Source organism: Triticum aestivum, chromosome 1B (genome assembly GCF_018294505.1).
Source record: "Triticum aestivum cultivar Chinese Spring chromosome 1B, IWGSC CS RefSeq v2.1, whole genome shotgun sequence".
Classification (NCBI taxonomy): domain Eukaryota; kingdom Viridiplantae; phylum Streptophyta; class Magnoliopsida; order Poales; family Poaceae; genus Triticum; species Triticum aestivum.
In genome coordinates, this window is record NC_057795.1 from 269,769,650 (window position 1) to 269,794,885 (window position 25,236).

A 25,236-nucleotide genomic window follows, 5' to 3' on the forward strand; every position below is an offset into this window, starting at 1 on the left:
TCCGGGGCGCAACTTAACTACCCCATCTATGACAAAGAGCTATATGCTTTAGTGAGAGTCTTGCATGTTTGGGAACATTATCTTCGCCCTCATGAGTTCATTCTTCATACGAATCATGAACCGCTTAAGTACCTTAAGGGTCAAACTAAGCTAAACAAATATCATGCTAAGTGGAGTGAATTCATTGAGTCTTTTCCTTATGTCATCAAGTATATCAAAGGCAAAGATAATGTTGTGGCGGATGCGCTTTCCCGTAGATGCATCCTTGTTACCAAACTTGAATTGAATGTCATTGGCTTTGAGCACATAAAAGACTTGTATGCGCATGATCCTACTTTTGCTATTCCATATGCCAAATGTTTGATGCATACATCCTGGGAACGCTATTGCATCAAAGATGATTATCTTATGAGAGCTAAAAAATGATGTATTCCCAAGTTTTCTCTTTGTTTGTTACTGTTGCAAGAATCTCATGGAGGAGGACTTATGGGACACTTTGGACGTGACAAGACCTTTGCTACGCTCTCAAAGAACTACTTTTGGCCCAAGATGTTCCATGATGTCTCACGCTTCACCAACCGATGCTCTACATGTCACACAGCTAAGTCTAAAGCTCAATCCCATGGACTATATATGCCACTTCCTATTCCATATCATCCTTGGGAAGATATTATTATGTACTTTGTGCTTGGTTTGCCTCGAACTCAAAATGGCAAAGATTATGTGTTTGTTATTGTGGACTGATTCTCTAAAATGGCACATTTCATCCCATGCAACAAGATAGACGATGCTTCACATGTTGCAAATCTTTTTTGTAGGGAAATCTTGCGCCTACATGGAGTGCCAAAGACTATTGTCTCGGACCGTGACGTCAAGTTCCCAAGCTCCTTTTAGAAGACCTTATGCGCCAAGCTCGGAATCAAGCTCTTGTTCTCTTTGGCATACCAACCCCAAACCGATGGCCAAACGGAGGTCACGAACCGGATGCTGTCTACGCTCCTACGCATGTTGATCAAGAAGAACATCAAAGAGTGGGACGAGTGTCTACCCATCACCGAGTACGCTTACAATCGAGCACCACACTTTACTACCAGCAAGTTCCCCTTCAAGGTTGTCTACGGCTTCACCCCGTTGTCCCCTATTGGACATTCTACCCCTACCACTACAAGAGCGCATCAACATGGACGCAAGTGCACGAGTGAGCTACCTCAAGAAGATGCACGAAGATACACGGCTAGCGCCAAGTACAACGACTCGCGACCAAGCTCAACAAGCAACCCATGCTATTCAACATTGGAGGTCTTGTGTGGATACACCTTCGCAAGGACCGCTTCCCCAACAAACACAAAACCAAGCTTCTACCTCGAGCCAACGGACCCTTCAAGGTGCTAGCACGCTACAACAACAATGCTTACAAGATCGACCACCCGTGCAACAAGTACACTATGAGCGACATCTTCAATGTCAAGGATCTCTCTCCCTACCATGGCGATGAGGCTTTCAATCTATGGTCGGATCTTTCCCAAGGGGGGGGGGAGATGATGCGGAGCATCCCAAGGTCATCCCCATGGACCTACCTACGTCCCCCATGACACCACTTGTACCAATGACTAGAGCTCGAGCAAAGGCTATCGAAGATAAAGTGAACTCGCTCCTCTCCGAACTACCACTTTCTACATATGAGACATGGCTACTACCTCAAGCAGAGACCCTATGTGTGATCAGGTACTTGGAGGAAGGCCACGGATCATCTACACCCAATGGATAAGACGGCGAGGACACCAAGTACAAGGAACAAGAAGAAGAGATGCCAGAAAATCTCCAGCCACCGGACAAGGAGGCATGTCGGACGTCCGACGCCTGGAGCATCAGCCAGCCCGACAAGTCCCATCCGGCAGATGCTACAGTGGTCGGACGTCCTGCACGGACCGGACGACCGACACCCTCCAGCCCACGGACGACCGAGCAACTCCGGACGACCGACACCACCTGTCTAGTATGAAAACGTCAGAAGTATGGAGATCACCGGACGACCGATGCCCCGGATGTCCACCCACGACTGGATATTCGACAGAAGCCCACTAGAGATAAAATGTCAGAAGTCCGACGCGTACCGGACGTCCAAGCCCCCTCGAGACATCGGACGACCGATAGCTGTCAGACGTCCCACACCTATGAGTTGACTGCGAGTTGGGCCGGGGCCCATGTACCCTTTCGTCCACTTAGACTATATATACTCCTCCCCCTCCCTCATTTTAGGGTTAGCAATGTGATAGCTCATTTGAGAGATAGAGCTTTGCTCATCCCACTTGATTAATTCTCCATCGGAGTTCATGACCTCTATGGAGAAGATCGCCCAAGTGGATTCAAGACCCCTCACGAGAAGACCCCCTCAAGACCTCCTCACGGAGAAGAACTACCGCCTCTTGTATCGTTCGTTGTTGCGTTTGGATCTTGTATCACTCTTTATGTTCATGGATCTAGCATATGTGTGATTGGATCTCGTCAATTTGAGTGTTTTCCCCTCGTGTTTCCCCTCGTGTTCTTCGTGTTCGGCATAGGATCACCTCCAAATCATGAAAGATCGGCCTTAGGGAATCCACCCTACATCACTTCCCGAGAGGTAAAAACCCGTTTTGGACAGGACATCTAGCCAATGACCAACCAACATGTTTCCAACAGTAGGATTTCAAACGCACCCGACAACTTTACTTTAGGAACAAGTAAGATGACTCTTCGGTCGACAAGATATCTCACGTAGTCAAGAACAACAACATCTATGACTGATGAGTAAACTTTAGGTTCACAAAGAGATTTCTCTTGTCGCACATGGGTTTCAGTTTATCATCATAGAAACATAAGTTTAAAACACTATACCCCTCTTAGTAGTATGGTGGTCCTATGACTCAAAAAATATAAAATGAACTAGGAAAGAAAATACTGTGTTTTTCTCTTTTATCATTCTTCTCGTCTAAAGTCAATTTCTTTGGACCATTTACCGAAGCAATTGCTCACTTCAGCCTTTTTGGCGGTCGCCTTCGTTATGCATAATCTTCGATGATAATCTTCATTACTGCACAAGAGATTATCTTCAGATTTTGTACAAACTCCTCTTAACTCCTGAGACCTATAATATGTGTGTGCACTAGAAAACACATTAGTCCCTCACTGTTTATGACAACAATCTCCAAAAAACAAGGAGGCAAAATTGCATCAACGATCTCCCCCTTTTTTGGGCGATTGTTGACAAAACAAATAACCATCAAAGTAGGGATAGATATGAAACTAGTCACGTGCAAAAATTTACAAGTGTTATAAATCTCGAAGATAAAATGGGTTCCCCCTAAATGTATGCATGGATAGAAAAAGTTGAAGTTCAGTTTCCGAATAGACTTGGTGGAGAGACATTTCATGACTTTGAGAATAATGGATTGCACTGAAATATCATAGCCAAAGATTAATATAGTGCATCAATTCGTAACTTCTGATAATAATCCCACCTGCAAAACAGATTCTCCAAAGACATATAGTGCAACAGGAGGGCTTATTAACATTACAGACCAGAACTTTACGAAAGAGTTTTACAACACAATAAGATCGAATGAAGAGCAAGTGTTTTAAACTCGAGGGAAAATAAAAGCAACAAAAGGCGAGCAGATCTATCACTACTTGATGTCATTCTCCCCCTTTTTATCAATTGGTGTCAAAAAGGAATCGAACTACAAGTGTCACTTAGGAGTGGAAGAATCTGAAGCATTGCCCAAGGTCTCATCGCCTGAACCGCCGGAACTATCTATCGTGAGGATTCTTAGGAGGTGGCGGGAACCTGTGCTTCTTCTTCGGACGGACTCGCTTCTATTTCTCGAGGAATGACTTGATGTGGTTGAGTAGATGATCCTAGCATTTCTGGTGCGACATTGGATTCGGTGTTGGGCACTGGTTGTTCTTCGGCAGTTTTAGACAATGGGTGAAGTAGCTTCTAACTCATTGGACAACTTATGATGCTTTAGTTGAAGCCAAATTGTCAAGGAAGTACGAGTAGGAAGAGGTGGTCTGCCGCGCTGCTGAAAATCTTCAAGCTTGAATACCTCTTGAGCTTGCCTTGGTTTTTCTCTTGAAGAGGAAAGGATGATGCAGCAAAGTAGAGTAAGTATTTCCCTCAGTTTGAGAACCAAGGTATCAATCCAGTAGGAGACAACGCACAAGTCACCGAATAAAGAGGGATGCCTTCCGGGGCATCCCCAAGCTTAGGCTTTTGGTTGTCCTTGAATATTACCTTGGGGTGCCTTGGGCATCCCCAAGCTTAGGCTTTTGGTTGTCCTTGAATATTACCTTGGGGTGCCTTGGGCATCCCCAAGCTTAGGCTCTTGCCACTCCTTATTCCATAGTCCATCAAATCCTTACCCAAAACTTGAAAGCTTCACAACACAAAACTCAACAGAAAATCTCATGAGCTCCGTTAGTATAAGAAAATAAATCACCACATGAAGGTACTGTTGAAAAATCATTCTTTATTTATATTGGTGTAATATCTATTGTATTCAAAAATTTTCATGGTTCATACCCCCCGATACTACTCATAGATTCATCAAAATAAGCAAACAACACGCGAAAAACAGAATATGTCAAAAACAGAACAGTCTGTAGTAATATGTAACTCTCGAATACTTCTGTAACTCCAAAAATCCATACAAATTAGGAACACCTAAGAAATTTTTGTACCAATCCATATCAAAATGAATCAGATCAAAAGAACGTTTCTGTGAATTATCAAAACTAATTTACTGGGCACAAAAGTTTCTGATTTTCAGCAGGATCAACACAACTATCACTGTAAGCTATCCTAAAGGTTCAACTTGGCACAAACACTAACTAAAACGTAAAACCATATCTAACCAGAAGCTAGATGAATTATGTATTACTAAACAGGAACAAAAAGCAAGGCACAAAAAATAAAATCGGGTTGCCTCCCAACAAGCGCTATTGTTTAACGCCCTTAGCTAGGCATAAAAACGCGAATTGATCTAGGTATTGTCATCTTTGGCATGCAATCCATAAGTGGCTCTCATGATAGATTCATATGGCAATTTAATTTTCTTCCTAGGAAAGTGTTCCATGCCTTTCCTTAATGGAAATTGGAATCTAATGTTTCCTTCTTTCATATCAATAATTGCACCAATCGTTTCTAAGAAAGGTCTACCAAGAATAATAGGACATGTAAGATTGCAATCTATATCAAGAACAATGAAATCTACGGGAACAAAATTCCTATTTGCAACAATAAGAACATCATTAATCCTTCCCATAGGTTTCTTAATAGTGGAATCCGCAAGATGCAAATTTAAAGAACAATCATCAAATTCACGGAAACCTAACACATCACACAAAGTTTTTGGAATCATGGAAACACTAGCACCCAAATCACACAAAGCGTAGCATTCATAATCTTTAATCTTAATCTTAATAGTAGGTTCCCACTCATCATATAGTTTTCTAGGGATAGAAACTTCTAATTCAAGCTTTTGTTCAAAAGATTGCATCATAGAATCAACAATATGTTTAGTAAAAGCTTTATTTTGATTATAAGCATGAGGAGAAATACAATCTATTAAAGAACAATTATCATAATTAAATTCCTTGAAATCCAAAAGAGTGGGTTCATTGCTACTTAAGTCTTGACTTCTCCAATCCCACTTTTATCAATTTTTGCATCTAGATCTAAAAACTCTGAATCATTGGGACGCCTTTTAACTAAAGTTGACTCATATCCAGTCCCATCTTTATCAAGATTCATATTGGAAAACAAAGTTTTAATAGGAGTCACATCAATCACTTTTAGATCTTCATCATTATTATCATGAAAACTAGAAGAACATGCTTTTATAAACTAATCTTTTTTTGCATGCATCTTAGTGGTTCTTTCTTTGCACTCATCAATAGAAATTCTCATGGATTTGAGAGACTCATTGATATCATGCTTAGGCGGGATAGATCTAAGTTTCAAAGAATCAACATCAAGAGAAATTCTATCCACGTTCCTAGCCAAATCATCAATCTTGAGAAATTTTTCTTCAATCAAAGCATTAAAATTGTTTTGTGAACTCATAGATTCTTTAACACTATTCTCAAAATCAGAGGACATCTTATTAAAATTTCCATAGGAATTGTTGTAGTAATTACCATAATTATTTGAGGAATTACTAGGAAACAGCCTAGGATTAAAATTACCTCTATATGCGTTGTTACCAAAATTATTCCTACCAACAAAATTCACATCCATAGATTCATTATTATTCTCAATCAAAGTGGACAAAGGCATATCATTAGAATCAGAAGAAACACTCTTATTAGCAAATAATTTCATAAGTTCATCCATCTTTCCACTCAAAACATTAATCTCTTCAATCGTATGAACCTTTTCACTAGTGGATCTTTCGGTGTGACATTGAGAATAATTAACCATGCTATTATCTAGGAGCTTAGTAGCCTCTCCTAAAGTGATTTCCATAAAAGTGCCTCCCGCGGCCGAATCTAAAAGATTTCTAGAAGCAAAATTCAATCCGGCATAATTGTTTTGTATAATCATCCACAAATTCAAACCATGTGTAGGGAAATTACGTATTATTAATTTCATCCTCTCCCAAGATTGTGCAACATGCTCATGATCAAGTTGCTTAAAATTCATAATATCGTTCCTAAGGGAGATGATCTTAGCGGGAGGAAAATACTTAGAGATGAAAGCATCTTTACACTTATTCCACGAATCAATACTATTTTTAGGCAAAGATGAAAACCAAGTTTTAGCATGATCTCTAAGCGAAAACGGAAATAGCTTCAATTTAACAATATCATTATCCACATCTTTCTTCTTTTGGATATCACACAAATCAATAAAATTGTTTAGATGGGATGCGTGATCTTCACTAGGAAGGCCAGAAAATTGATATTTCATAACAAGATTCAGCAAAGCGGCATTAATTTCACAAGATTCAGCATTATTATTGGAAAAGTCACACAGTTTGGTATTGGAAAAGTCACACAGTTTGGAGCAATCGGAGTGCTAATAAAATCATTGTTGTTTGTATTGGAAAAGTCACACAGTTTGGTATTATCTTGAGCCATCGTGACAAAGCAAGCAATCCAACACACAAGCACACAAGAAGCAAGCGAAAAAGACGAACGAAAGAGGGGCAAAGAAAAGGCAAAGGTTTTCGAAAACTGTTTTGGAGGTGGGGGAGAGGAAAATGAGAGGCGAACGATGAATAATGTAATGCAAGAGAGAAGAGATTATGGGTACTTGGTATGGCTTGACTTGACGTAGATCTCCCCGGCAACGGCGCCAGAAATTCTTCCTGCTACCTCTTGAGCTTGCGTTGGTTTTTCCCTTGAAGAGGAAAGGGTGATGCAGCAAAGTAGAGTAAGTATTTCCCTCAGTTTGAGAACCAAGGTATCAATCCAGTAGGAGACAATGCACAAGTCACCGAATACCTGCACAAACAATCAACAACTCGCGCCCAACGCGATAAAGGGGTTGTCAATCCCTTCACGGTTACTTGTAAAAGTGAGATCTGATAGAGATAGATAAATGGTAAAGTAAATATTTTTGGTATTTTTGGTTTATAGATCGGAAAGTAAAAGATTGCAAAATAGTAGATCGGAAACTAGTATGATGTAAAAGAGAACTTATATGATGGAAAATATATTCAATATAATGGAAAAGAGACCTGTGAGGCATAGGTTTCACTAGTGGCTTCTCTCAATATAGCAAATATTACGGTGGGTGAACAAATTACTGTCGAGCAATTGATAGAAGAGCACATAATTATGATGATATCTAAGGCAATGATCATGAACATAGGCATCACGTTCGTGTCAAGTAGACCAAAACGATTCTGCATCTACTACTATTACTCCACATATCGACCGCTATCCAGCATGCATCTAGAGTATTAAGTTCATAAAGAACGGAGTAACGCATTAAGTAAGATGACATGATGTAGAGGAATTTGTTGGGGAACGTTGCAGAAAACAAAAATTTTCCTACTCGTTTCACCAAGATCATCTAGGAGTTCATCTAGCAACGAGTGATTAGATGCATCTACATACCTTTGTAGATCGCGAGCGGAAGCGTTCAAAAGAACGGTGATGATGTAGTCGTACTCGACGTGATCCAAATCACCGATGACCAGCGCCGAACGGACGGCACCTCCGTGTTTAACACACGTACGGAACAGCCACGTCTCCTCCTTCTTGATCCAGCAAGGGAGGGAGGAGAGGTTGAGGGAGATGGCACCAGCAGCAGCACGACGGTGTGGTGTTGATGGAGCTGCAGTACTCCGGCAGAGCTTCGCTAAGCACTATGGAGGTTGAGGAGGTGTTGGGGAGGGAGAAGGAGGCAACCAAAGGCCGAGGCGTTCAGGTATGAAGTCCCTCCTCTCCCCCACTATATATAGGGGTGCCAAGGGGGGGTGGTGCGCAGCCTAGGAGATCCAATCTCCTATGGCCGGCGGCCAAGGGGAGGTTTCCCTCCCCCCCAAGGCACCTAGGAGGTGCCTTACCCTCCTAGGACTCTTGCCCCCTTAAACCCTAGGCGCATGGGCCTATGTGGGGCTGGTGCCCTTGGCCCATTAGGCCAAGGCGCACCCCCTTACAGCCCATGTGGCCCCCCCGGGACAGGTGGACCCACCCGGTGGACCCCCGGGACCCTTCCGGTGGTCCCGGTACAATACCGATAACCCCGAAACTTGTCCCGATGCCCGAAACAAGACTTCCCATATATAAATCTTTACCTCCGGACCATTCCGGAACTCCTCGTGACGTCCGGGATCTCATCCGGGACTCCGAACAACATTCGGGTTACTGCATATACATATCCCTACAACCCTAGCGTAACCGAACCTTAAGTGTGTAGACCCTACGGGTTCGGGAGACAAGCAGACATGACCGAGACGACTCTCCGGTCAATAACCAACAGCGGGATCTGGATACCCATGTTGGCTCCCACATGCTCCACGATGATCTCATCGGATGAACCACGATGTCGAGGATTCAATCAACCCCGTACGCTATTCCCTTTGTCTATCGATATGTTACTTGCCCGAGATTCGATCGTCGGTATCCCAATACCTCGTTCAATCTCGTTACCGGCAAGTCACTTTACTCGTACCGTAATGCATGATCCCGTGACCAGACACTTGGTCACTCTGAGCTCATTATGATGATGCATTACCGAGTGGGCCCAGTGATACCTCTCCGTCATACGGAGTGACAAATCCCAGTCTTGATCCATGTCACCCAACAGACACTTTCGGAGATACCCGTAGTCTACCTTTATAGTCACCCAGTTACGTTGTGACGTTTGGCATACCCAAAGCACTCCTACGGTATCCGGGAGTTACACGATCTCATGGTCTAAGGAAAAGATACTTTGACATTGCAAAACTCTAGCAAACGAACTATACGATCTTGTGCTATGTTTAGGATTGGGTCTCGTCCATCACATCATTCTCCCAATGATGTGATCTCGTTATCAATGACATCCAGTGTCCATAGTCAGGAAACCATGACTATCTGTTGATCAACGAGCTAGTCAACTAGAGGCTCACTAGGGACATGTTGGTGTCTGTTATTCACACATGCATTACGATTTCCGGATAACACAATTATAGCATGAATAAAGACAATTATCATGAACAAGGAAATATAATAATAATGCTTTTATTATTGCCTCTAGGGCATATTTCCAACAGTCTCCCACTTGCACTAGAGTCAATAATCTAGTTACATTGTGATGAATCGAACACCCATGGAATTCTGGTGTTGATCATGTTTTGCTCTAGGGAGAGGTTTAGTCAACGGATCTGCTACATTCAGGTCCGTATGTACTTTACAAATCTCTATGTCTCCATATTGAACATTTTCACGAATGGAGTTGAAGAGACGCTTGATGTGCCTTGTCTTCTTGTGAAACCTGGGCTCCTTGGTAAGTGCAATAGCTCCAGAGTTGTCACAGAAGAGCTTGATCGGCCCCGACGCATTGGGTATGACTCCTAGGTCGGTGATGAACTCCTTCACCCATATTGCTTCATGTGCTGCCTCCGAGGCTGCCATGTACTCCGCTTCACATGTAGATCCCGCCACGACGCTTTGCTTGCAACTGCACCAGCTTACTGCCCCACCATTCAAAATATACACGTATCCGGTTTGTGACTTAGAGTCATCCAGATCTGTGTCGAAGCTAGCGTCGACGTAACCCTTTACGACGAGCTCTTCGTCACCTCCATAAACGAGAAACATTTCCTTAGTCCTTTTCAGGTACTTCAGGATATTCTTGACCGCTGTCCAGTGTTCCTTGCCGGGATTACTTTGGTACCTTCCTACCAAACTTACGGCAAGGTTTACATCAGGTCTGGTACACAGCATGGCATACATAATAGAACCTATGGCTGAGGCATAGGGGATGACGCTCATCTCTTCTATATCTTCTGCCGTGGTCGGACATTGAGCTGAGCTCAATTTCATACCTTGCAACACAGGCAAGAACCCCTTCTTGGATTGATCCATATTGAACTTCTTCAATATCTTATCAAGGTATGTGCTTTGTGAAAGACCTATGAGGCGTCTTGATCTATCTCTATAGATTTTGATGCCTAATATATAAGCAGCTTCTCCAAGGTCCTTCATTGAAAAACTTTTATTCAAGTAGGCCTTGATGCTGTCCAAGAGTTCTATATCATTTCCCATCAAAAGTATGTCATCTACATATAATATGAGAAATGCTACAGAGCTCCCACTCACTTTTTGTAAACGCAGGCTTCTCCATAAGTCTGTGTAAACCCAAACGCTTTGATCATCTCATCAAAGCGAATGTTCCAACTCCGAGATGCTTGCACCAGCCCATAAATCGAGCGTTGGAGCTTGCACACTTTGTCAGCATTCTTAGGATCGACAAAACCTTCCGGCTGTATCATATACAATTCTTCCTTAAGGAAACCATTAAGGAATGCCGTTTTGACGTCCATTTGCCATATTTCGTAATCATAGAATGCGGCAATTGCTAACATGATTCGGACGGACTTCAGCTTCGCTACCGGTGAGAAAGTCTCATCGTAGTCAACCCCTTGAACTTGTCGATAACCCTTAGCGACAAGCCGAGCTTTATAGATGGTCACATTACCATCCGCGTCTGTCTTCCTCTTAAAGATCCATTTATTTTCTATGGCTCGCCGCTCAACGGGCAAGTCAGTCAAAGTCCATACTTCGTTTTCATACATGGATCCTATCTCGGATTTCATGGCTTCCAGCCATTTGTCGGAATCCGGTCCCGCCATCGCTTCTTCATAGTTCGAAGGTTCACCGTTGTCTAACAACATGATTTCCAAGACAGGGTTGCCGTACCACTCTGGTGCGGAACGTGTCCTTGTGGACCTTCGGATTTCAGTAGGGGCTTGATCAGAAGTATCTTGATCATTTTCATTAACTTCCTCTCTAGTCGGTGCAGGCACCTCAGGAACATTTTCTTGAGTTGCGCCATTTTCCGGTTCAAGAGGCAATACTGCATCAAGCTCCACTTTCCTCCCACTTACTTCTTTCGAGAGAAACTCTTTCTCCAGAAAGGACCCATTCTTGGCAACAAAGATCTTGCCTTCGGATCTGAGGTAGAAGGTGTACCCAATAGTTTCTTTTGGGTACCCTATGAAGACGCATTTTTCCGATTTGGGTTCGAGCTTTTCAGGTTGAAGTTTCTTGACATAAGCATCGCATCCCCAAACTTTTAGAAACGACAGCTTAGGTTTCTTCCCAAACCATAATTCATACGGTGTCGTCTCAACGGATTTCGACGGAGCCCTATTTAAAGTGAATGCGGCAGTCTCTAAAGCATAGCCCCAAAAAGAAAGCGGTAAATCGGTAAGAGACATCATAGATCGCACCATATCTAACAGAGTGCGATTACGACGTTCGGACACACCATTACGCTGAGGTGTTCCAGGCGGCGTGAGTTGTGAAACTATTCCACATTTTCTTAAGTGTGCCCCAAACTCGTGACTCAAGTATTCTCCTCCACGATCTGATCGTAGAAACTTGATTTTCCTGTCACGTTGATTTTCAACCTCACTCTGAAATTCCTTGAACTTTTCAAAGGTTTCAGACTTGTGTTTCATTAAGTAGATATACCCATACCTACTTAAATCATCAGTGAGGGTGAGAACATAACGATAGCCACCGCGAGCCTCAACACTCATCGGACCGCACACATCAGTATGTATGATTTCCAATAAGTCGGTTGCTCGCTCCATTGTTCCTGAGAACGGAGTCTTGGTCATTTTACCCATAAGGCATGGTTCGCACGTGTCAAATGATTCATAATCAAGAGACTCTAAAAGTCCATCAGCATGGAGCTTCTTCATGCGTTTAACACCTATGTGACCAAGGCGGCAGTGCCACAAGTATGTGGGACTATCATTATCAACCTTACTTCTTTTGGTACTCACATTATGAATATGTGTAGCATCACGTTCGAGATTCATAAGGAATAAACCATTCACCATAGGAGCATGACCATAAAACATATCTCTCATAAAAATGGAACAACCATTATTCTCAGATTTAAAAGAGTAGCCATCTCGAATTAAACGAGATCCCGATACAATGTTCATGCTCAAAGCTGGCACTAAATAACAATTATTAAGGTTTAAAACTAATCCCGAAGGGAGATGCAGAGGTAGCGTGCCGACGGCGATCACATTGACCTTGGAACCATTCCCGACGCGCATCGTCACCTCGTCCTTTGCCAGTTTCCGCTTATTCCGCAGCCCCTGCTTTGAGTTACAAATGTGAGCAACTGCACCGGTATCAAATACCCAGGAGCTACTACGGGCACTAGTAAGGTACACATCAATTACATGTATATCACATATACCTTTTGTTTTGCCGGCCTTCTTATCCGCTAAGTACTTAGGGCAGTTCCGCTTCCAGTGACCGCTTCCCTTGCAATAAAAGCACTCAGTCTCGGGCTTGGGTCCATTCTTTGGCTTCTTCCCAGCAGCTTGCTTGCCGGGCGCGGCAACCTCCTTGCCGTCCTTCTTGAAGTTCTTTTTACCCTTGCCTTTCTTGAACTTAGTGGTTTTATTGACCATCAACACTTGATGTTCCTTTCTGACTTCTACCTCTGCTGATTTCAGCATAGCAAATACTTCAGGAATGGTCTTTTCCATCCCCTGCATATTGAAGTTCATCACAAAGCTCTTGTAGCTTGGTGGAAGCGACTGGAGGATTCTGTCAATGACCGCATCATCCGGGAGATTAACTCCCAGCTGAGTCAAGCGGTTATGCAACCCAGACATAGTGAGTATGTGCTCACTGACAGAACTGTTTTCCTCCATCTTACAGCTAAAGAATTTGTCGGAGACTTCATATCTCTCGACCCGGGCATGAGCTTGGAAAACCATTTTCAGCTCTTCGAACATCTCATATGCTCCATGTCTCTCAAAACGCTTTTGGAGCCCCGGCTCTAGGCTGTAAAGCATGCCGCACTGAACGAGGGAGTAGTCATCGAAACGTGCCTGCCAAGCGTTCATAACATCTTGTTCTGCAGGGAGAACGGGTGCGTCACCAAGCGGTGCTTGTAGGACATAATCTTTCTTGGCAGCTATGAGGATGATCCTCAGGTTCCGGACCCAGTCCGTATAGTTGCTGCCATCGTCTTTCAGCTTAGTTTTCTCTAGGAACGCGTTGAAGTTGAGGACTACGTTGGCCATTTGATCTACAAGACATATTGCAAAGATTTTAGACTAAGTTCATGATAATTAAGTTCAACTAATCAAATTATTAGTGAACTCCCACTTAGATTAGACATCCCTCTGGTCATCTAAGTATTACATGATCCGAGTTAAACTAGACCGTGTCCGATCATCACGTGAGACGGACTAGTCAACATCGGTGAACATCTTCATGTTGATCGTATCTTCTATACGACTCATGCTCGACCTTTCGGTCTTCTGTGTTCCGAGGCCATGTCTGTACATGCTAGGCTCGTCAAGTCAACCTAAGTGTTTGCATGTGTAAATCTGTCTTACACCCGTTGTATGTGAACGTCTGAATAAAACACCCGATCATCACGTGGTGTTTTGAAACAGCGAACTGTCGCAACGGTGCACAGTTAGGGGGAACACTTCTTGAAATTATTGTGAGGGATCATCTTATTTACTACCGTCGTTCTAAGTAAACAAGATGCAAAACATGATAAACATCACATGCAATCAAATAATAAACGTGACATGATATGGCCAATATCACATAGCTCCTTTGATCTCCATCTTGGGGCTCCATGATCATCTTGTCACCGGCTTGACACCATGATCTCCATCATCATGATCTCCATCATCGTGTCTCCATGAAGTTGCTCGCCAACTATTACTTCTACTACTATGGCTAACGCGTTTAGCAATAAAGTAAAGTAATTTACATGGCGTTTCTTGATGACACGCAGGTCATATAAAAGAATAAAGACAACTCCTATGGCTCCTGCCGGTTGTCATACTCATCGACATGCAAGTCGTGAATCCTATTACAATAGCATGAACATCTCATACATCACATATAGATCATTCATCATTCATCACAACTTTGGCCATATCATATCACAAACCACTTGCTGCAAAAACAAGTTAGACGTCCTCTAATTGTTGTTGCAAGTTTTACGTGGCTGAATTAGGGTTCTAGCAAGAACGTTTTCTTACCTACGTTAAAGCCACAACGTGATTTGTCAACTTCTATTTACCCTTCATAAGGACCCTGTTCATCGATTCCGCTCCAACTAAAGTAGGAGAGACAGACACCCGCCAGCCACCTTATGCAACTAGTGCATGTTAGTCGGTGGAACCGGTCTCACGTAAGCGTACGTGTAAGGTTGGTCCGGGCCGCTTCATCCCACAATACCGCTGAAGCAAGAAAGGACTAGTAACGGCAAGAAAGTTGACAAATCTACGCCCACAACAAATTGTGTTCTACTCGCGCAAGAAGAACTACGCATAGACCTAGCTCATGATGCCACTGTTGGGGAACGTTGCAGAAAACAAAAATTTTCCTACTCGTTTCACCAAGATCATCTAGGAGTTCATCTAGCAACGAGTGATTAGATGCATCTACATACCTTTGTAGATCGCGAGCGGAAGCGTTCAAAAGAACGGTGATGATGTAGTCGTACTCGACGTGATCCAAATCACCGATGACCAGCGCCGAACGGACGGCACCTCCGCGTTCAACACACGTACGGAACAGCCACGTCTCCTCCTTCTTGATCCAGCAAGGGAGGGAGGAGAGGTTGAGGGAGATGGCACCAGCAGCAGCACGACGGCGTGGTGTTGATGGAGCTGCAGTACTCCGGCAGAGCTTCGCTAAGCACTATGGAGGTTGAGGAGGTGTTGGGGAGGGAGAAGGAGGCAACCAAAGGCCGAGGCGTTCAGGTATGAAGTCCCTCCTCTCCCCCACTATATATAGGGGTGCCAAGGGGGGGTGGTGCGCAGCCTAGGAGATCCAATCTCCTATGGCCGGCGGCCAAGGGGAGGTTTCCCTCCCCCCCAAGGCACCTAGAAGGTGCCTTACCCTCCTAGGACTCTTGCCCCCTTAAACCCTAGGCGCATGGGCCTATGTGGGGCTGGTGCCCTTGGCCCATTAGGCCAAGGCGCACCCCCTTACAGCCCATGTGGCCCCCCGGGACAGGTGGACCCACCCGGTGGACCCCCGGGACCCTTCCGGTGGTCCCGGTACAATACCGATAACCCCGAAACTTGTCCCGATGCCCGAAACAAGACTTCCCATATATAAATCTTTACCTCCGGACCATTCCGGAACTCCTCGTGACGTCCGGGATCTCATCCGGGACTCCGAACAACATTCGGGTTACTGCATATACATATCCCTACAACCCTAGCGTAACCGAACCTTAAGTGTGTAGACCCTACGGGTTCGGGAGACAAGCAGACATGACCGAGACGACTCTCCGGTCAATAACCAACAGCGGGATCTGGATACCCATGTTGGCTCCCACATGCTCCACGATGATCTCATCGGATGAACCACGATGTCGAGGATTCAATCAACCCCGTACGCTATTCCCTTTGTCTATCGATATGTTACTTGCCCGAGATTCGATCGTCGGTATCCCAATACCTCGTTCAATCTCGTTACCGGCAAGTCACTTTACTCGTACCGTAATGCATGATCCCGTGACCAGACACTTGGTCACTCTGAGCTCATTATGATGATGCATTACCGAGTGGGCCCAGTGATACCTCTCCGTCATACGGAGTGACAAATCCCAGTCTTGATCCATGTCACCCAACAGACACTTTCGGAGATACCCGTAGTCTACCTTTATAGTCACCCAGTTACGTTGTGACGTTTGGCATACCCAAAGCACTCCTACGGTATCCGGGAGTTACACGATCTCATGGTCTAAGGAAAAGATACTTTGACATTGCAAAACTCTAGCAAACGAACTATACGATCTTGTGCTATGTTTAGGATTGGGTCTCGTCCATCACATCATTCTCCCAATGATGTGATCTCGTTATCAATGACATCCAGTGTCCATAGTCAGGAAACCATGACTATCTGTTGATCAACGAGCTAGTCAACTAGAGGCTCACTAGGGACATGTTGGTGTCTGTTATTCACACATGCATTACGATTTCCGGATAACACAATTATAGCATGAATAAAGACAATTATCATGAACAAGGAAATATAATAATAATGCTTTTATTATTGCCTCTAGGGCATATTTCCAACAGAATTAGCTCAAGCAATATGATGAAAACCACATCTTTTTATCCTCGATGGCAACAATACAAAATCGTGCATTGCTGCCCCTGCTGTCACTGGGAAAGGACACCGCAAGATTGAACCCAAAGCTAACCACTTTTCCCGTTGCAAGAAAAATCAATCTAGTAGGCCAAACTAAACCGATAATTCGAAGAGACTTGCAAAGATATCAAATCATTATAAGAATTCAGAGAAGACTCAAATAATATCCATAGATAATCTAATCATAAATCCACAATTCATCAGATCTCAGCAAACACACCACAAAAGAATATTACATCGAATATATCTCCAAGAATATCGAGGAGAACATGGTATTGAGAATCAAAGAGAGAGAGAGAGAGAGAGAGAGAGAGAGAGAGAGAGAGAGAGAGAGAAGAAGCCATCTAGCTACTAGCTATGGACCCGTAGGTCTGTGGTAAACTACTCACACTTCATTGGAGAGGTAATGGTGTTGATGTAGAAGCCCTCCATGATCGAACCCCCCTCCGGCAGGACGCCAGAAAAGGTCCCTAGATGGGATCTCACGGGTACAGAAGGCTGCGGCGGTGGAAAAGTGGTTTTGTGGCTTCACTAGATGTTTTCAGGGTATAAGAGTATATATAGGCGAAGGAATTAGGTCAGAAGACCCACGAGGGGCGCACGAGGTAGGGGGGCATACCTTACCCCCCTGGGCGCACCCTCCACCCTCGTGGCCGCCTCGTTGCGTCTCAGACTTCATCTCCAAGTCTCCTGGTTTGCCACTGGTCCAAGAAAGATCACCACAAAAGTTTCATTCCGTTTGGACTCCGTTTGGTATTCCTTTTCTACGAAATTCTAAAATAGGTAAAAAAAACAGAAACTGGCACTGGGCTCTCGGTTAATAGGTTAGCCCCAAAAATAATATAAAATAGCATATTAATGCATATAAAACATCCAAAACAGATAATATAATAGCATGGAACAATCAAAAATTATAGATACATTGGAGACGTATCAGTAAACATCGATATAATCGTAGATATGCTTTATATCATCCTTCGCAAGTTTCTTCTTGGAGAAAAACTTTCGGAGCAACTTCCATAGGTGCTTCTTATTCTCATCAGCTATAAGATGAAGCAAGTGAGTGCGGTTATGAAGAGAATTCAACTCCTTTGGCAGATCTTCTTTCTTTTGTCGATCTTTGGCCATATGCTTCAGAAGCAGTTGTTGCATGCGCATGCTAACATCCAAGTGAGTGGGAGGTTGAGTCTTCAAGATTCTATCTCCTTGAGGAATTTGAGGACCATCAAATGTTCAGATACTTGGTTGAGGGCGATCGGGAGATTTGCCCGAAGAAAATTCTTGCATGACTTGCACTATATCCCAAACCGGTGGTATGAAACTTTTGTGGCTCCCGTTTGCCAGAAAGGTCGTGCGCATGCTGTGGTAAATTACCTTTTGGATCCATGGCATGAACACTTTGAGACTGTAGGGAATTTGAGTAAAGTCGGAGAGAAAGCGAAGAAACATGTCTTGAACATCGAAGATATATACAGCGACCCGCAATGGCATAGATAACATTTGGAAGGATACCCATGATATAGCCATCATCAGTTAAGGGGGCAAATAATATAGGTGAGCATATGGTAGATGGTTTGATTTGCAAATGTCAAATGCTCGGGACGGGCGAAGGCCCTATGTAGTCATGAACTTTCTCGGGGTCCATTGTGAAGCGAAATGCTTCAAGAGATACGATATCGATGCAATGCACACGAATTTCTTTTCCAGTATTCTTGAACCGGGGAAAATTGAAGTGATGCAAAAATTCATAGCAGAGCATTTGGTTCATTGCCTTTAGCTCATCTATTCCATCACTCATGTGGTGCTATTGGCCTCATATCCAGAGATGTACAGAATGGTATAAAATTGAAGAATGGACTCACGATTCCAAGGATGCCAGAACTCAAAATCTTTATCAGATGAAAGTCATCGAGATCTTGAAGAATTGGATGAAAGCATTTGAGACTACGCATCAAATGTATGTCGAGATACTCGTGAGGAAATATCCGATGACTGTCGTGGAGCACTAGTGTAATAGATAGCTTGTTCACGCATCCAAAAGCGGCCTGACTCAGAGGTACGAGGGCCATCATAGGGTCTGACCTTTTTTTGAAGCATTTTGTGCATCCACACCGCTACGAGCTTAATAAGCTACGAGTTTAACGAGCCAAACGATCGAGTGCTCATTACGCTTGTGAGATGTGTTCATCGAAATAGAGAGTGCGTATGCACATTTATACGATGAGTGTATGTATGTGTATGTGAGCGTATGCAATTGTAAATACCCATTATCCAGACAACGAGGAACCGTTTCCGAAGCCGGCAAGCCGCAGTTCAAACGAATTGCGCCATGAACCAAACCCCACGCATCGGTTCGAGTCGGACACCTGGTTCGGTTCAGGTTCAAAGACCCCTGGTTGAAGTTCTTTCCCTTCCCTAGAAACGCGAAGAAACCCCAATCCCTCAAAGCCCCCAAAGCCCCCAACCATGGATTCCAGTGCCGACCTCAAGGGCAAGCGCCCTCTCTTCCAGCCAGAAGACGTGCCTGCCGCCGCCGCCGCAGCGGCGGTGCCGGATGAGGCGGAGGCGAAGCCCTCTTCTTCTTCGGAGGAGGTGAAGGAGCCGGAGCCGGGGGCAGAGAAGCAGGAGGAGAAACCCGCCCTGGTGCTGGTGGCCGAGGACGGCGTGGAGGTGCGCATCTCGGAGCCCGCGGCGCGGATGTCGCAGATGCTCCGCCACATGATGGAGGACGGCTGCGCTGACGGCCGCATCCCAACCGCCAACATCCACTCCGACATCCTCGAGATGGTCGTTGAGTACTGCGAGAAGCACGGGCCGTACTACGACCCCGAGGCCTCTGAGCGCGACCGGTATCCCTTCCCGCCCTTCCCCGTCGAGCTCACCCCTACTGTCTCCTCCATCAAGCCCGTCACCTACGTCGACCCGGACCCCCACGGTCTCAAGGACTGGGACAACGATTTCATCTCCCTCGACAACTCCACCCTCTTCGAGATCATCCTGGTAAAGCGACCAAGCCGATTGTTTACATTCTTTGCTCTATATTCTACCCCAAGTAAGAAAACGCGATGAAGTCGATATCTTTATGAGTAGTATGTGTTGTGAATAGCAACGATGGTATATGTGCAAATAGAAGGAAAGTTCTGTTGGTAACTCTGCGCACAATGTGGAATACAACCTATGTGCCTTATGATGTGAGAATCAGAACTACCGGGAACATAATGTATGGAACGTTTTGGCCATGATGCAAATTATAGATGTAAAATGTTGGAAGGAGCGTCAATAGTTGTCCAAAGAGTTTAATGAATTTGACAAACTACGATTAAATTGTATAGGAAGGAAGCAATATTTAATTGAACAGAGAGGAATTAAGGGAGATAGATAGAGGGAACGGGCATAGAATGTCTATGTGTCAGCGATTTGTTAGATCTAATGTGCACAGTGCAGTGATTTAATGGTTTTTTTGTGTGTGGTGGTTAATTGTAGTGGTGGCAAAATAACTAGTGTGGTTTGTCTATGTAAGATATATAGATTGGGGATAAATTTATTTTATTGGGGTTTGTGCAGGCCGCAAACTACCTGAACATTGAGGATCTGCTGGACCTGGGCACCTCGACTGTGGCTGACAAGATGAGGGGGAAAAAGCCAGAGGAGATCCGTGAAATCTTTGAGATCGAGAACGACTACACACCAGAGCAGGAGGCGGAAGTCAGGAAGGAGAACGCATGGGCCTTTGAGGACTAAAAGATGTCGGTTGATCTTGCTTTTGTCTATGCTGCTATTCTTGGTTTCAAGTACAAGTCCTTACGTCCAGTTCTGTTCCAAGTAGTCTGGTAGATAAATAGATGGATGAGTCGGTGAAGACAGAAAACAGAGAAGCACCGTATGAGTTAGTTATAATCATCGTATACAGGAGAGTTTTGGTGTGAATTGTGGATGCGTGGATGGATGGTTTCGAAATGGTTGAATCGGTAGAACCTTAATAGCAACCTGTGTTCAATTAAGTTATACTATTCGCCAATTGCACATTTTTTGCAGTTAAGTTGTTGCTGGATCGTATCTTGGATAACCTGTTTGGTTACATTTTATTGTTGGTGCTGCCACGCTTGGCCTTATCTAGGAACTGGGAACCTGTATGTTGTACACAATTAATTCTGTAGAGTCGGACACAGTTGTTTGGTCTGAGCAGAAATTATCACCTTGAGTTTATGGATAAGTTGGAGAAAACTGCAGACTAGGGTACAAATTAAGCTTGTAATATACTCTCTCCGTTCCTAAATATAAGTTTTTTTTAGAGATTCCACTATGAACTACATACGGAGGATTTATGCTGCATGTTTTTGTGTAAATGTCTCCAGTCTGTTGAGAAATGTTTGTGGCTTTTGAGCAAAGCTTTTTAACTGGGGAAAATGCAGTATTTACGAAATAGACTTGGTGCTTGTATAGTGTTTAATTTAATAAAAGTTCTGGCCATTTGAAACTTGGTAAACTATTCTATCTAGTTTGTATTATCTTGTGGGCATGTATAGATTTTTCATATTAATATATGGTTGTTGCCTGGGAAGGACATTTCCTGTTCAACTTGCAAGAGATGCATCGAAGATAAATGTCCTGTTCAACTTGCAAGAGGTGCATAGAAGATAAATCAGGTACTAACATCTTTCCATTCTGAATTTTTTTTGGTGGCTTATATGGCATTAAGCTTTCTAATTCCATTGTGCTACGCAATTCCATAGGAGCAATTTCACAGCTCAAACATTTCTGTGCCACGAACTAGCAAGATTTCCCGTCAGCTGCTGAGCAGTCAAACAAGAATAGCTGCAGTTGCAGGGAAGAAGAAAGAACATAAACCATGCATTGTGAAGAAGCTGCAGGTGATCATCACATGAACCAGGTCGACCGCAGGACCAACGCCGGAGTCCGCTTCTCCCCCTCCATGACATACACCAGGCCAGGCTGCAGCTTGCCGCCCCTGCCGAGGTTGAAGCTGAGGAATCCTTCCAGGTGCGGGCCGTGCGTATCCCCCTCCGCCGCACCGCCCATCCTCACTCCCCATCCCAGCTCATGCTCAGGGGTGTCGGACAGGCAGCAGCCCCACCGCACCGGCCCATGCCCGGACCACCCTTCCATCTCTACCCAGCCTTGTGCTCTCATGGCTTCAAACAGCTCACACTCCACCATCGCAGCAGCGATTGACTGCACAGGCCTGGGCTGCGGTCCGTGTGCCGCAGGGTCGTTCCTCGCCATGGGAGCAAGAAGAATGTCCGGAGGAGGAGTGCCCCTTTGTGGTTTTAGGCTGCCAAAGGGAATGGCAAGTGTCCCGAGGTTGTTGAACCGGGACAGCAACGGGCGGATCTGCCATAGCCCCGACAAGCTGAGCTTGACATCTTGGGCTGGTTCGTAGCGCACCTGCCCAAACGTTGTCATGCGGTTAGCCACCATATGATCGCCGTCCTGTGCTCCTGAACCGAAGACAAGCTCGGCGAGCAACACGGTGAAGTTGGACCCCCTCATACTCAAACCAGCGGCGCAGTTGTGTTGTTCCGAGAACGAAGGCGGGCCGTCGAGAGAGGCCTGGCTCCGGAGATTCTGACAAGAAAACCTCAATCGGATTAACTCGCCGAGACACGCCGGTGGAAAAAAAAAAATCTCTGGCCAGAGGCCGGACAGGGGAGACGTTACCTGGATCAAGCTCGTGCCGTGCAGGAAGCCGTTGCATTGAGCTCCGAAGGGAACTAGGATCATGGACAGCCAGTGGTTGACGTGGGCGCAGTACTGCAGCCTGGTCAGCTCCAGCGGCCTCCTCTCGGTGTCTTCTTCCCCGAGGGTCGCCCCTATCCCGAGCTTGGTGCAGAACTCTGCTGCAATGGTGTCGTTTCCCCTGGTCTTGGACTCGAGGACGAACCTGGAGTTGAGGCCCGTCCTGTTCCCCGCCTTGCCGAGGATCTCCCTGGCGTGGTCGAACTCCTCGTCGTTGACGAGGAGCAGCGCCCCGACCGCGTCAAGCGCGACCTTCACCCGGACGGGGAGCTCCGGGAAGTGGAACCCCTTGCCGCTCCTGTACATGGAAAGGATGCGGTCGATCTGCTCGTGCTTGTCCATGAGCCTCATCACATCAGGGAACGTCTCGCGCTGCAGCCGCTTCATGATTTCACCCTGCAGCCGAAGCCAATGCCAGTGAGAGAGAATGTGTGAGACTACAAGATGCTCGGTCGTCTTTGTGAATCATGGTACGGCATTATAAAAGTTGTACAGGGTGGTTGCGGTGGTGCTGCTGCGGCGGCGGCTGCTGTTGCTGCTGCTGAGACGTCGGCGGCCATGGAGGAGACGCACGTCGGGAGTTGCCCCGGAAGGCTCCGCGAATGAACGACTCCCCGGACCTGAGCAGACTCAGGACGCCGTCCAACACTGTGGGCCTCGGGTTGGCTCTGGCCGGCGGTGGGACGAGCGCCTGCTCCGGCACCGGTGGTGGCAGCAAAAGAAGCGGAGGCGGCAGCGCAGGGTCGGAGGAGGCCATGGCGGCGTTGTCGCGCTGCTGCCGCTTCCTTAAGGACACGTCACAGGTGGATATCCGCTCGAAGAAACCAAGTGGCGGCGCGTCAGCCTGCTGCTGCTGCGCCATGCTCCGCTAGAAGAAGGCGACCTCGGGAGACAGACCGGCGGCTCGCGTCCCGCCTTTTTCTTTTCTTCACGGTGCCTCCTTCGGTTATTCCTTTTGCTTTTTGTCGCTTTAGCTTTCGCTTTTTTGTTTTATTGGTTACCTGTATACTGTGCATTCAAAAGGAGAGGAGAGGCGTTTACACAGGAGCAAGCAATCGCTCAATCTCATATTGCAAAAGATCCGTTCATTTCTCGAAGCACTAGCACGAGCAAGAAACTGTTGCAACGTCTACTCTTTGAAAGAGGGCAACACTATAAAAAAAAACCATTTCCATGATGATACGTATTTATCATAGTAGGTTACGTTATTTGTCATGCATGTACATCCATGACGATTATATGACAGAATTAAGATAGTCATACATGTGTTGTTGTAGAAGCGTTTCATGACAGTACCAAAATTATCATCACGGAAGTACTCACTTCCATGACGATAAATGACGCGTTATGAAAATGCTTTCGTTATGGGTAACCGACACGTGGCATCTCCGTAACGGGTCGTCGGGTTGTCGTTAAGCTACCGGGTCCGGTTTTTGGTCCGATAATCCGCTAACAGCCAACGATCAATGACGATTTTCACGTGTAAAATTTTCATTGGCCGATGGAACCACGTGTCAGCTCCGCGCTGACACGGACGTCATTCATCCAATGGGCGAGATGTACCTATGCTATGTTGACACGTGGACCGGTCCAAAAGTGGCCCATAAAGATTAAATGGGTCGGCCCAGCTAAAGGCCCACAAGATTTTGCAGACCATAATAGGCCGGCCCAGCTAAAGGCCCACAAGATTTTGCAGACCATAATAGGCCGGCCCAGCTAAAGGCCCACAAGATTTTAAAGACACTAGTGGGCCGGCCCATTAACAAGCTGTCATGTTTTGGGCCAAATGCCGATTCATATTTGATCTGGATCATTAACAGTCTGCCATGTTGTAGGCCTAATTAGGGCCCATATGAGATCCGACCCGTTAATAGCCTAGCACGTTCTGGGCCATATTGCGGCCCATATTAGATCCGGCCCTTTAAGAGTCTTTCATTCTTTGGGCTAAATTATGGCTCATATCAGATTCAGCCCATCAACTGGACGTTGTGTTTTTGGGCCCACTTGAGGCCCGGTTAGAATTTCTGTTTGCTAAATGCCCATTTAATAGTATGACCTGATATTAGTTTCGGCCTGTTAAAATCTCGTTTAAAATTTAGGCCCTATATTTATTTTGACCTGTTAAAAGTCCGTCATATAGTTGGGCCTAATTATGACTCGCTTTGCATCCGGCCTGCTCACAGCCGATAATCTGATTGGGCCAAATAAGGACCGAGACAATTTTGACCTATTAACGGCCCTTGATGTGATTGGCACAATCATGGGCTGGGGTCTGTTTCGGCCTGTTGTTGGCCCGTGAGCTGTTCGACGCGTTTCAGGCCCAACCTACCTTTCAACCAACTAAAAACCCATTGAATTTTCTTGCCAAAATAGGGCTGACGGTTTACTCGGTCTATTAAAGGCTCGAAACTACTAGTGGGCCAGTTTACATTTAGGCCTGTTAACGGACCAAGATGACTGGGCCCATGATGCGGCCTATACATAGTGATTTGCATGGCGGCCCGATTATGTATCGTAATTTTACGGTTTGGTCGGTTTACTTTTCATGGAGCGAAGACATGACATATATATACAGTAAAATAACTACAACATCGTGAATAAGAAAAAAAAAAC

The 25,236-nt window shown here is 45.2% G+C and overlaps 2 protein-coding genes across 3 annotated transcripts; one reads left to right on the forward strand and one right to left on the reverse strand.

Moving 5' to 3' along the window:
- The first annotated feature begins 19,224 nt into the window (after positions 1 to 19,224).
- Positions 19,225 to 21,055, forward strand: LOC123119105 (SKP1-like protein 11). The gene is made up of 2 exons (XM_044538785.1): positions 19,225 to 19,866; positions 20,431 to 21,055. Exons 1-2 carry the CDS (start codon positions 19,333 to 19,335, stop codon positions 20,605 to 20,607), a joined length of 711 nt encoding a protein of 236 aa, XP_044394720.1. The 5' UTR covers positions 19,225 to 19,332; the 3' UTR covers positions 20,608 to 21,055.
- Positions 21,056 to 21,437: 382 nt separating this feature from the next.
- LOC123119090 (uncharacterized) lies at positions 21,438 to 23,561 on the reverse strand. 2 transcript variants are annotated; one of them, XM_044538774.1, is made up of 3 exons: positions 23,117 to 23,561; positions 22,546 to 23,019; positions 21,442 to 22,452 (listed from the first exon to the last, which is right to left on the reverse strand). In XM_044538774.1, the coding sequence occupies exons 1-3, from the start codon at positions 23,483 to 23,485 to the stop codon at positions 21,745 to 21,747; spliced, it is 1,551 nt and encodes a 516-aa protein (XP_044394709.1). In that variant the 5' UTR covers positions 23,486 to 23,561; the 3' UTR covers positions 21,442 to 21,744. The 2 variants fall into 2 exon arrangements, with proteins under 2 accessions (XP_044394701.1, XP_044394709.1); XM_044538766.1 differs by having other exon boundaries at positions 21,438 to 23,019.
- Between the last annotated feature and the right edge of the window lie 1,675 nt (positions 23,562 to 25,236).